The 13,557-nt window shown below is 31.7% G+C and overlaps 1 protein-coding gene across 5 annotated transcripts in view; it reads right to left on the bottom strand.

The window, feature by feature from the left end:
* Positions 1–13,557, bottom strand: part of LOC143063313 (diacylglycerol kinase beta-like) — a 155,931-nt gene that overhangs the window by 112,987 nt on the left and 29,387 nt on the right. For 4 of the 5 annotated variants that reach the window (XM_076235377.1, XM_076235375.1, XM_076235379.1 and 1 more), the window contains exons 2-5: positions 12,229–12,412; positions 8,115–8,207; positions 6,641–6,696; positions 2,907–3,264 (exon numbers count right to left, since the gene is read on the bottom strand). In XM_076235377.1, coding sequence (XP_076091492.1) covers positions 2,907–3,264; positions 6,641–6,696; positions 8,115–8,178 — 478 coding nt within the window. In that variant the 5' untranslated portion in view covers positions 8,179–8,207; positions 12,229–12,412. The remainder of the gene's footprint in view (positions 1–2,906; positions 3,265–6,640; positions 6,697–8,114; positions 8,208–12,228; positions 12,413–13,557) is intronic. The other variant, XM_076235380.1, reaches the window with a different exon arrangement.

Raw genomic sequence — 13,557 nt, 5'->3', positions numbered from 1 at the left:
GTGCATTTATTATTGCAATATTTCAAAATTGGACAAGAATGCGAGTTCAATTATTACAATTTAAGAAAAATTTACATAAAGACCTGGTTTAGTTATCAAAATGCAAGTTTTTATTATTGCGATACTCAACAAGTCACATTATTCGTATATTAAAATCTAAACCTCCAAATAAATTATGACAAGAATTTGCAGTGCTTTAAAAAGCCCTTAAAATTTGAGGACAGACCGCAGTAAATGTCCTGCATATAAGAAATATTTAAGAACATTTACAAAACAAAACACACAGTTAACCAGCAAAATCTTGACTATACTTATACTGGGTATATAGAACCCCTAAAAGGCCTCAAATATGAGGGTGTACTAAAAAAATGTGTAACCATATATTATATGAAAACTAATCTTATCTTAACGTTGATTTTTATTGACGTAAAAATATATTAAAATAAACTAATATTTAATCTAGATAAATAAAACCAAACCAGGAAAAGGAAAGCTTTATCTAACTACTGCAGATTGTAATTTTATCTCCCATGTCACCCCAGAAACATGAATGTACTTTGAACCCTTAAGTTGTGTTAATTTTTATGACAATGATTTTTTTCTATGATACTGACACTGGAGAATAAAAACTAATGACAATATCAACATAAAATAATTAGAAAAAATAATAAGAGTGGACACAAAACAATGTTAAGCCTGCTGATACCAATTACTTTTAATGACAATCAATTCTCAGGTGAAGATTCCATGAAACCAGTCATGCTCAGGTGCAAATGCTCAGGTACATGTATTGAATTGCCATACCAAGAACATATCACGTTTAATTTCTGAGAAGTAATCTAAAAACTTAAAATAGACCCATGAAAAACAAGTTGATGTCAAGGTAATTGTTAAGACAGATAAATTGTGGATTCATTATTACTAAAGGGGTACTTATTCAGGGGCAGATCCAGCCATTTGAATAAGGGGGGTTCCCAACCCAGAGTAAAGGGGGGTTCCAACTATATGCTCCTATTCAAATGCATTGATCGGCCAAAAAAAGGGGGGTTCCAACCCCAGACCCCCCCCCCCACCCCCTGGATCCACCAATGTTATTTTTGTGTATTATGAAGGCATAGGTGCAAAAGCATGAATTTCAGTGTTAAAAAACAAATTTCCTAAAGACTTGCAAAAAGAATTAAGTACCCACAAAAATAGATTTTTTTCCTCATGACTACAAATGAAAATAAACATACAGGTAAAATCCTGAAAACAACTCCTCAACAAAATATTGTGGGTCTGCCATGTATAGCTACTGCAGACTGAATCCAGGAAATTATTCTGATCACTGGGGCGTTAAAATGATATTAAGGCCATATAACATAGGTAATTCAAATGTAGAACTATTGATGTTTTGATGATTGATGTTTAACACCACTTTTAGCACTAGTGTGCTATTTTGTGGCAGTCAGTATTTATTAGTGAAGGGAGTAAGTGTGCCAAGAGAGAACCAGCCACCTTTGATAGAAAAACTGACAATCCTAGTCAATTAAAATCAGAGTCAAAATCAACTGCAAAATGCCAGATTTGAATTCACAACATCTGTGTTGACAGGCAAAGGATACAGTAGTTAAATTACTTAGATCACTCAGCCACCTAGGCCCATTAGAGCCAGCTCAGTTACCAAAAACTTTATCATTCAAAGTAACCCAGGTGGCTGAGAGTACTCATATTGTGCTGAAAACAACCTGAGTACTGAAGCAGAAAAATAAGATCATGGCCATATGTCATAAGTCAGATGAACACAAAGTCCCACACAAACAATCAACTGTTATTCACATGCCAAATACTGTTAATTATTGAGAGGTTTTCATTAATGCAAATAATGGGACATGGTGAGTATCCCAATAATAAATTTGATTCTGAACTCCATAATCGATGCATGTATGTATGTGTATGCAATTTTTATGCCCCACCTACGATAGTAGAGGGGCATTATGTTTTCTGGTCTGTGCCTCCATTCGTTCGTCCGTTCGTTCGTTTGTCGTTCGTTCGTTCGTCCGACTTCAGGTTAAAGTTTTTGGTCAAGGTAGTTTTTGATGAAGTTGAAGTCCAATCCACTTGAAACTTAGTACACATGTTCCCCATGATATGATCTTTCTAATTTTAATGCCAAATTATAGTTTTGACCCCAATTTCATGGTCAACTGAACACAGAAAATGAAAGTGCGAAGTTCAGGTTAAAGTTTTTGGTCAAGGTAGTTTTTGATGAAGTTAAAGTCACAACTACTTGAAACTTAGTACACATGTTCCCTATGATATGATCTTTCTAATTTTAATTCCAACTTAAAGTTTTGACCCCAATTTCACGGTCCACTGAACATGGAAAATTATAGTGCGAGTGGGGCATCCATGTACTATGGACACATTCTTGTTTCTTATAAAATGACAATAATCAATCTCTTTTTTGTCCATTCTTAAAAAATTGCAATAAAGTCCATGAAATTCCTGAATTTATGGTAGTGTTGACTTATCATGTATAGCTGTTGAGGAACAGACCTAATCCTGAAAACTTAACCTGACCACTGAAGCATGAAAATTAGGTCAGGTGACAATGACAGTATAACAAGAACAACAACTATATCAGTTTTTGTAAACTTATGTGAAACTTGGAATAAGATATTGAGGTATTTTGCAAGCTTTAAACAGCACTGCAATTTCCAAAGTAATATTAAATGTAAGATACTACAAAAAGAAACCAGAGCCATAAAACAGATCGGAAAAATATTAGAATTGAGAACAGAAACAAGACATGCATATAACAGCAAGATTTACATTTAAATTTGTAAAAAAACAAAAGAATAGATTCCATTCTGCACTGACATATAACTGATACAACAAAACACATGCAGCCATCAAAGGGGTACCTGCTCGACTACGTTTCCCAGACTCCCCGCTGTCATGACGACTATGACCTTTCTCACCATGGAGACCTAGTCCTTGGAGTTTTTCTGTCAAACCATGAATTTTTTCTACAAAGCCTTGGTGTTTTTCGCCTTTGTCAATATGTATATCTGCACCAAGGTGCGTTATGGGAGCACAGACTGTCTGTGTTGCCGTGACAGCAGCCACATCTCTGACATGGTGATAATCCTTACCAGTTGTTGTTGGTGGTCCAATTGGCTTTTTCATTAATGATAAAAACAAATGTTTACATAATTCCTCTGGTATCTCTGCCTCCATATAGCTGTCCATAAACTTTCTAAATCCATCATATACCATGGGCTGAAAATACATGAAAATAAATTGTATTCTTTATAAAACTATGTTGGGGGTTGGTTTCTGGATTTCCAGGTCAAATCCAAGCTTCCTCTGGTTGATGGGGATTAAACATCATGTTCTATACATTCAAGCAATTTTACATTGGACTTTTTTACAGGGTAAAACCATTGACTTTTCTTACATTTATCAATAACTACATACCTCCAGTGGATAAAAGAAAATACTTTAAGGAAAATTTATCTAAAAATTAGAATTTTCAAAATGTTAAGGTTTTATCCGAAAAAAACTTTTACAAAAGGTGTTGAAATTGAAACAAGAACTGCTTTCCCTGCTGAGGACATCAGTTCACCCTGGTATGAAGGTAGTTGTGCTTTTTAATCTGTAGGAGTCTTTGTTTGTGTTTTGTTTGTTTTCCTATTATTCTGGAGGAGGGTGGTGGGAGGGGATATGTTGTTGTTTTACTTTTATTCAACTTATGTTTTTTTTATTGTTCCCCTTGAGTAACATCTCCCTCTTTTTTTTGACAAACAACAAAGAAAGCTTAAGAACAAAAATTAAAAAAAGAATGTTTTAATTAAGTTTTCTCATTTGTGTGAACCATATATATAATATTCCTCAAATTATCAAAAAAATATCATAATAACCTATATAGATAAGAGCTATAGTTACACAGCTAATAAAGCTGCTTTATTAGATAGGAAGCAATAATACATGGTCAATGCCTCTTTATATGGCATGGTTTAAAACAAATCTAGAATATAGGGTTATTGCATGAATATTGGGGAATATTGTCCCGAGTAGAATTTTATATTGCACGAGCTTGCGAGTGCAATATATGTTCTACAAGGGACAATATTCCCAAATATTCATGCAATAACCCTTTTATTGTATAGCAATATAATATTTAAAAGTAAAAATTGGTTTAAACTAAGATTTTGTCGTTGATGACGTCATGAATTTTGAAGATTTATTGCACTAGTGCAATATTAGAATTTATTGCACGCTAACTTTTGGTTACGTTCTGTGGGAAATATTATATTGCTATACAATAATATCATATACTGCTGTTCCTTTAATTTTTTCAAGTTCAAGTGTCAGTTTACAATAGTATATTAGACAGACAAAAAAGATATTGCCATATATTCAATCATATCTTTATTTTGTGACTCAGATAGAACTACACAAGAAAATAAGCTTTGAAGAATATAATATTTGTTTTACAAATTAATAACTGGTTTACAATATGTTTGTTTTATATCAGCATAGATAATATTATTTGTTAATAAATATTTTTTATATCATGTAATGTATAGTATGGGGTCAGAAATATTATACTTTAAATATTGATCAGTTATTTTACTTCTTGATAAATAAAGGATATTAAATATGATACTGTATTTGATACTTGATTAATACAGATAAATAGTGTATATTTAGGACAATAAAATTTAATAGAAGATTTATGAATTAAAATTTAACTGATTCTTAAGTTGTATATATATATGTGAATAATAGATGATAGATGTACGTCAATTGGTTTGTTTATAGTATTGATATGGTATTTGTCATGTATTAGGTAATATTTTTATAAACTAATGTCACTGAATGACAGACAAAGGCTGTAAAATCCAAGCATCAATAGCGAATCATTATACAGATTTATTTTTTTAGTAAATAAAACCTCAGCAATTCTTGAAACAGAGCAGTTTATCTCAAAAACTGTACAATATTTAGGGAGTTTGTGAAAAATGCTCTATTTTCTCTCATATGTGCTATGTATCCTTTTGGAAAGTACTGGTCACACTTTGTAACAGATGGATGAACAAATGGACAGAAGGACGAACCAACGAACAGACGAAAGAAGGGACGCACGGACCAGAAAACATAATGTCACTGTACCATCATAGAAGATATAAACAAAAACAAAATAGCAAAAACAAATGTCTAAACACTGTCAAGGTCTCAATTGTCACAAATCTCAGAAATAAGTAGAATATAAACTTTTTTTTTTGTTTCATTGGCACTCATACCACAATTTTCATAAAAATTCTAGCACAAAAGATGTTTCTCAAAAAACATTAACATAATGGTTTTGGCCTTATATTATTTGCTGATAATTATAAATTAATGATTATATCGTTAATGATCCCTTCAGTCTGTTGAGTAGTATATTGTTTGATTAAACACTTATTGACTCAGTTTCAATTATATATTTTGTATCACATAATACAAGTTTTTATGAACTAAAGTTAATGGCCTCAAGTCAATATCAATTTCCCTAAAAACTAACGCTGACCTCTACCAAATATTCTATATGTAAAATGTTGAGCAAGATGTATATAAATAGGCTCTAGGAATCAAGCTTTCAGGACAAGAAACATTATCATTTATTATCAGCTGTGGCACATAAGGCTTTCACATTATCACTGTAAAAATGATTTTCTTTTCTTTAATTCAGAAAAGAATATCAATCCAAAATGTTTCTTGTATGGTTTTCTGTATATCCCCTGATAACATTTATCTGTTCAATTTAATTATACTAGATCCTAGCTGGGTTTTGTATATTTTTATACAAATACTACTTGATTTTCACATTATTTCACCAATACAAAAACACAAAAGTATACAAAATAAAATAAACATTAATTTTGTAACTGCTAGTAGTCCTTTGTTAATTTATGTATTATTGTCATTTTGTTTAGTTTCTTTTGTTACCTATTCTGGCATCGGACTCAGTCTTTTCTTAAACTGAGTTTTACTGTGTGTATTGTTGTGTGTTTGTTTTTCTACATTGGCTAGATGTGTAGGGGAGGGTTGAGATCTTTAAAAAACATGTTTAACCTCGCCACATTTTTGCGCCAGTCCCAAGTCAGGAACCTCTGTCCTTTGTTAGCCTTGTTTGATTTTTAATTTCAGTTTCTTGTGTATAATTTCCGAGTTTAGTATGACGTCCATTATCACTAGTATACATATTTGTTTAAGGGCCAGCTGAAGGACTCCTACGGATGCAGGAGTTTCTCGCTGCACTCCTCATGCAAAGTTGACCTTTAATAGATTTTAGTTGTTATTTTTAGGTCCTATTTGGACATATCAACTGTTTTGGTTCACATAAAACCTTTGCTTTCAAAAATTCAGCTTTGAGCCTTCAATAAGCAGGTAAATCCAGAAGAGTTCTGGATGCATGGAATTTATGTTTTTAATAGGTTTTTTTTTTTTTTTTTTGTGTTGTTGGAATGCTTTGTCACTGAATTTGCCTTTAAACCACCTTATAAAATTAGTAAGATAAGTGAAAAACATATTTTAGCATATTTGAGACATTATAACATCAAAACAGATACCATTAATGGTGATAAAATAATTAACTAACAAAGATACCTACCTCATCACAGGAGATGTGTAAATCCTCCAGAACATCTTTTAACTTCTTAGATGAATCTGTAATATAAAAATTCATTATAATATACAACATCAAAGATTTTTATTTATGTTCAATTATTTTCATAGATGCCAATTTTCATAAATTGACACTGAATTATATATGAGATTAATGTACTCCTTTGAACACTAATTTGGTGACCATTTTATTTCCAAGAGTTGAAAAATATCAAGAACATATAATGTAAACATTTTATCTTTGGCTTATACAAATACATACAGAAATTTGGAAATTGTGAAAAATAAATCACAGGGAAGTAGGCAAGAGAGTACAAAGAGTGCATTTGTTTCTAACCCGAAATTTTGTCATCGATGACTATCGTTTAGTAAACGTTGAGCTGCTAGAAACAAATACATCGTTTAATAAACTTTATCGACCCTGCGTAGTCAGACAGAAATAGATAACACTCACGCACTGTAAACAAACAGGTAAAAGTCCGGGAAATAAATAACCAGGACTTTGCGAAAACAACACGTGCTCGTAATTATTTAAACGACAGATGCAGAAACAAATATATCGTTTACACGTCTCAACGATAAACGATCAACGACTACGCGACTATTTTGCGCGTACATCGTTTACGTGAACGATGTCAACGTTGACTAAAAAATGTAAGAAACAAATGGATTAAACGACTACGCGCGTAGTCGTTTACATCGTTTAGGTTAGAAACAAATGCGCTCAAAGCCAATCATACAGTATCAGTGAAAGTATGTTGGTTTACAGAACAGAAAACATGTTGGTTTATCCACAGTAGGCAACTTTCAAAATGTTTGAATTACGGTTATTGAACATATAATTATTTCTGTGTTTTAACCCTTGTTTGAAACACCTTTAATCAGCCCTGCACAAGTCCCACAGTTGAGAAAGGTAATAATTTATAAATATTTTAGATGGATATTTACACCTCAAAATGATAGGAAAGACTGAAATAAGTGTTTTTTTCCACAGTAATTGAACAATTTGACTTAAGCAGGAAAAAGTAACATTGGCCATTGAACCATGAGAATCAGGTCAACTGACACCAGTTAAATAGGCATTCAGGTATCAGAAGCCTGTAGTCTATCATAGTTGTTTCTTTCATAAATTGTTTTGTTATAATAATAAATAAGTAACTAGTTTTCTCAATTGAATTGTTTCACATATATTCATGTTGGGATCTTTTAAAGAATGGGTTTTCTTAGTTGTTGAAGGCCATACATTTGTCTATAATTGCTTACATCCACTTCATTTGAACTTTGATGGAAAGTTGTCTCATACCATGTCTCCTTATTTTGATGTATGTACACCTTACACTGATTCTATTTACAAGATAAGGCTAAATTATAACTTATAGTAATTGATTTAAGCAAGAAAGCTTTTAACTATATTCACTGCTCCCAAAGAGATCAAGGTCATTTTATGCTTTTATACTTACAAGATATATATTCCTGGAGTTGATGGAACTCGGTAGGACTTAACTTTTGCCACTGAAATGTCATTCTCTCATCATTTTACTGTACAAACAAACCTGAAAACAAATAAAATTATATCAATGGTTATCACATATAAACAATTCTAAACATACTGAAAAATCTTCAATAAATTTTAGACAAAACTAATTGTTTCCATGCAAATGCTTTTCCTCGGACTATTGGTGTACATACATTGTACTCTATTCTTCTAATACAAAAAATGTTGGCAAAAAGACGTATGTTGTCAAAAATCGGGATAGCTTTTAGTATTTACTTATGGTTGAGTTGTTTCTCACTGGCGTATACTTCTCTCCATGCACAAAGTTCCCATCTGATCATTTACAATTCAATTGTTTTAGGTTTTTTTCCATTTAATTGTTTAACAATAAACCTATTATGTTTCTGATTACATAGTAAATTACTGAATGAGATTTGTAATATGACACTGCCAAGTACTTTCTCTATGGGTTTACAGGTGGAAATTGAATCCAGTCTTTACAAGGCAAAAAATGTAGGAAGTTTTGTGGTATTGTTTTGTAGGGTGATCTTGAAGTACAAATTCAGTGTTTGTCTTTCCTGGCTTGCAGAATCAACTCAAGATGACTCAAAGCAAAACAGGTATTTGGGTATCAGTATCTTGGACATTGTTTATTTCAGACCATTTTAGTCTTAAGGACATTGTATACTTCTAAATACATTAAATATTGACTGGTGTTTGTTTTATGCTGCAACTGTCCGAAGTAAGAAACCTGCTGTTCAGTGGTTGTCGTTTATTGATGTGGTTCATAGTGTTTCTTGTTTTGCGTTATTTTAATAAATAAGACCATTGGGTTTGATGTTTGAATTGTTTTATACTAATCATTGTGGGGCCATTTATAGCTTGCTGTTTGGTGTGAGTCAAGGCTTCATGTTGAAGGCCATATACTATAACCTATAATTATGTACTGTTTACACATCATGACTTGGATGTTGAGTTGTCTCATTGGTACTCATACCACTTTTTTTTCTACATCATGCAAATTAAATTAGGATATTGAATCATTATACAGCACGCCATATAAATATGACTGAAATGAGATGTTGGGTATATATCATCAGACAGCAACCTAGGTACCATACACAAAAATCATAACAAATCTTTAAGTCATTGTACATACTTCAACAATAAACAAGTTGCTACACCATATATCATGATTTAAATAATTCCAAATGTCAAAACTTGTGCTGCTAACAACACTAATTGCCTATAAATGACATGTTTATTACCCTAATTAAAATTGATAAGTTGATATGCTTCTATATACATATGTGTATAATACCAGAAATCCATCTTCCATGAAGACCCTCATAACATGGGGAAAGTTAAATTTTAAAGTTTGAAACAACATTAAGTAGTTTTGGCAGGTGTGAGATCCTCCTCCCCCTCATAAGGACTTGGAACATTGCCAAAATCCAATCTGTTTCTAATATGCACTGCTTTGATGCCTTAATGTCGAACAGGAGTTTTATTGACAATGTAATGCTTTAACTTTAAACAGAGGAGCTCTATGAAAACACAGGTTAAATTAAGTGAAAAAACAAAAGTCATAAGTTTGTAATCATACAGAAATCTGTAGAAAAAACATTTCTGACTTCACTTAGCACATGACTGAAGATAACATGTAGATATAAAACTTGCCAGATTTACATTAGATATTGTATTTTACAAGGAGATTGTTACTAGTAGTAATTTTCTCTTATGAACTGTTTAATATTGTGTTGTCCTTTCTATACTATCTTAGATTACTATAAAGTATGTGGTGTAAGCTCATTGTTGAAGGCTGTACATACAGTGACCTTTAAATGTATTGTATTTATCCTTGTCCATTGGTCTATGGTGGATAGCTATATATATATATATATATATAGTTGTCACATGGGTAATCACTCCACTTATAAATCTCCTTATTTTTAACCCAAAAAGTAGATAATTTTAGAGAAATCAGCCCAAGCCAATCAGGGTAAAAATTACAAATCATGAAGATTTGGTATGAATGCCATTGAAACAACTCTCTACCAGAGACCAAAGGATGTAGAAAATAACAACTATAATTAGTCATTGTACAGCATTCAACAATGAGCAAAACCCACAACGAAAAGTAAACTATAAAAGGCCACAAAGCCTAAAAATAGCCATCCTTACCTGAATCATACAGCACTATATAAATCAAACTGGTTTATAAAGACATGATTTATCAGCCTGATACTTAGAAGTAATGATTAAAGCAAGGTTATTGAAGTTCATCATAGGTTACCTTAAACCTATTACCATCATCACAAGAAATGAAAATAATCCATTAGTATATGTACAGCATGGCTTGGGTTACAATTGATACTGTAATACTATCAATAATCTTCATTAAATGTCTTATGCATCAATGATTACACGATATTTCCAATGATCATCTAATATTCCACTTTTTGATTGGTTACATCAAAATTACATCATGTTTTCATGGTTGACTGACTGTGTATTGCTCCTTTCTGCATGAATGATTACAGTTTATTGATCCAGTACAAGGGGTCAACATAATGAAGTTCTGCCTGAGCTTATCAAAAACAAGATTTGAGAATAGCAACAAATATTGATTCTTAACAGAGAAATCTTGGTCAAACAGCATTCATCTCAAACATTTTATGTACTGTCATTTCCTCATTTGCAAGCAAACTTTTTGACATCTTGAATTGCTGATGGTTTACCCCTATGTCGTAAAATTAAATAGTTCTGTGGCTGCAGTTTGATTGGCTTGGTACCAAAATGTGTTACAAAATGCAACCACTTGCATGTACAAATGTATATATAGAGAGAGATTATGCCAGAGTTTCACACGATTCTGACATTTCCTGTACTTGTGCGGGTCATACATTTTAAATGTCATCATTACGAAGCAGGTTTCACATTTGATACCAATACTTGTAAGTACAAAAGTGTTATAAATCTGATAATACACTCATGTTGATGTTATATATTATTACAACAATTGAAAATGTAAAGTGCTTTCAACACTACCGGGTATATCAAAGGCATTTAAAAAAAAATCATAGTTTTCTGAATTGCATTTAAGTGTTTGAAATACATTTATGTTCCCTTTCACTCTTGATGGGCAAAATGATTTGTATAAATTCAGAAAATATTCAACTAATAAAAAGGCCTGTTGTCACTATCAAAGTTCTCTTTGACCAAAAAACCTTGGTAGAATAGAATGTCATCATAACTTTCTTGAAACTTTGATTAGCCAATCACAGTGTGTTTTTTGAATGATGCAATTTTTGTTTACACAACAAAAGCACATGGCAAAATTGGCAAGAAAAGTAGTAACAGTAAAGGAAATAGAAGTTCCTAGGGGAGAAATGAAATGAATGATTCATTTATTGAGTTTATTTGAGTTTATTTTGATTCATGGTTAGACAATTTGTTGATCCTAAAATAATTCCTGAATTTGACCAGGTCCTTACTGTGAAGTTCTTGAATTGAGTGTGGAAGATACTTCTCTGTCTTCGTTGCAACCAGTTTCTTCCCCGAGTTTATTTGTTGAAAGTTTTCATGACCAAGTTTATTTGTTCAAAGTTTTCTTTGAGAAAGTTTTTGATGGAAAACTATGATAGTGATTGTGAATGCAAGATAATTTGCAATGTAATATAAAATGAAACAGGCACAGAATAAGATCCCCAAACAATGTAATATAAAATGAAACAAGCACAGAATAAGATCCCCAAACAATGTAATATAAAATGAAACAGGCACAGAATAAGATCCCCAAACAATGTAATATAAAATGAAACAGGCACAGAATAAGATCCCAAACAATGTAATATAAAATGAAACAGGCACAGAATAAGATCCCAAAACAATGTAATATAAAATGATACAGGCACAGAATAAGATCCCCAACAAAAACATTGACAAACTTTTTAAACATAGATGAAAACCCTACCCAATAAAACACTCAAAATCAAATGAGCACAAAAAACATATTTTAACAAATTTAATCCATCATAAAATGTTGCAATCTTTCGATATCTTTTGCTATACCTTACCTTGAATTTCTAATCCTAATATTCCTCTAAAACGACAGCGAATTTCATTTACTTTTTGACACCACTGTTTTGTTTTTGTTGTATTTCTTCAGCTATAATATTTCTGTTTTAATCTGTCACTACTATTAGCTACATTTGTTCTTGGTTCTCACTTAGCAGAAGGGGCAATCATGTTTATAATATCCTGAAAATAGAAGAATATTGAACATTTAGCACTATATATAAACAATATGAATGCACAAGATTTTATCTTTATAAGTACAAACTGCAAAAATCTTAGTTTTCTTTGTATGAGCAATCATAAACTTGTCTGCCCTAAATTTAAGATGATTGACTGTGTGGTTGTTGATGTGAAATTGTCAAAGTAGAACTGACACAAAAATGGGCATAACCTACTTAAATATAAGAGATTGATTATGTGGTTGCATGGAATAATGAAACTAGCATACTATTTTTTTTAATTTTAGTTCAGTTGTATGTTTTGGAGTTAAGTTTGATGTCCATTTTCACTGAATTAGTCCACATTTTGTTTAGCCTTTAGGGGCCAACTGAAGCACACCTCTTGAAGTAGGTTTTCTCACTGTGTTGAAGACCCAATGGTAGCCTTCAGCTGTTTTCTGCCCTTTGGTCAGATTGTTGTCTCTTTGACACATTCCCCATTTCCATTCTCAATTTCATTACTTACAATGATAGAAAAGGGACAAAACCTTCCAATAATTTACAAAAAAAATAGATCAAAGCACTTCATTCACAGTTAAATATACAACATTAATTTTTTTAAATGATTATTTTCAACAACAAAAATTTGAAAACCCCTCTTTACATGTATTTCAGGTACTGGTGTCCTCATACCAGTAGCTAGTTAATTTTGTATGTAAACAAGGATTAGCTAAATCTATACTTGTATTTAACACAGCTTTACGCCTACAACAAAAATATTTATATTTCACTTCATTCATCATAAAAAAAATCAAGGGCATACTTAAAATCTCATGTTACATACAGTGATATTTGGTAGATAAAACTTATTGTATTAGGTAAGACTCAAATCAAATACATGTAACAAATGTACAGGGAAATAAAATGGTAATAAAATAAAATAAGGAAGTCCAATTGACATTTATCAACAGTCTTTACATGAAATTTGTTTTTTTCAAATTCAATGCGGTTTAATATACAACAATAAATTTCAAATTAATTGTGTGCAACAGATGCAAAATAAAGTTAGTAAGCCAGTACAGATATGTCAACCAAATTTCTGATTTCCCCCTTAACAGGTTTATGTTTGTTTGTCACATGAAATATGTGATGCACTTTTCTTAGAAGAAA

Source organism: Mytilus galloprovincialis, chromosome 2 (genome assembly GCF_965363235.1).
Source record: "Mytilus galloprovincialis chromosome 2, xbMytGall1.hap1.1, whole genome shotgun sequence".
In the NCBI taxonomy this organism is placed as follows: Eukaryota; Metazoa; Mollusca; class Bivalvia; order Mytilida; family Mytilidae; genus Mytilus; species Mytilus galloprovincialis.
Note: the sequence above shows the minus strand (reverse complement) of the source record. Positions and strands in the feature narration are given on the sequence as shown.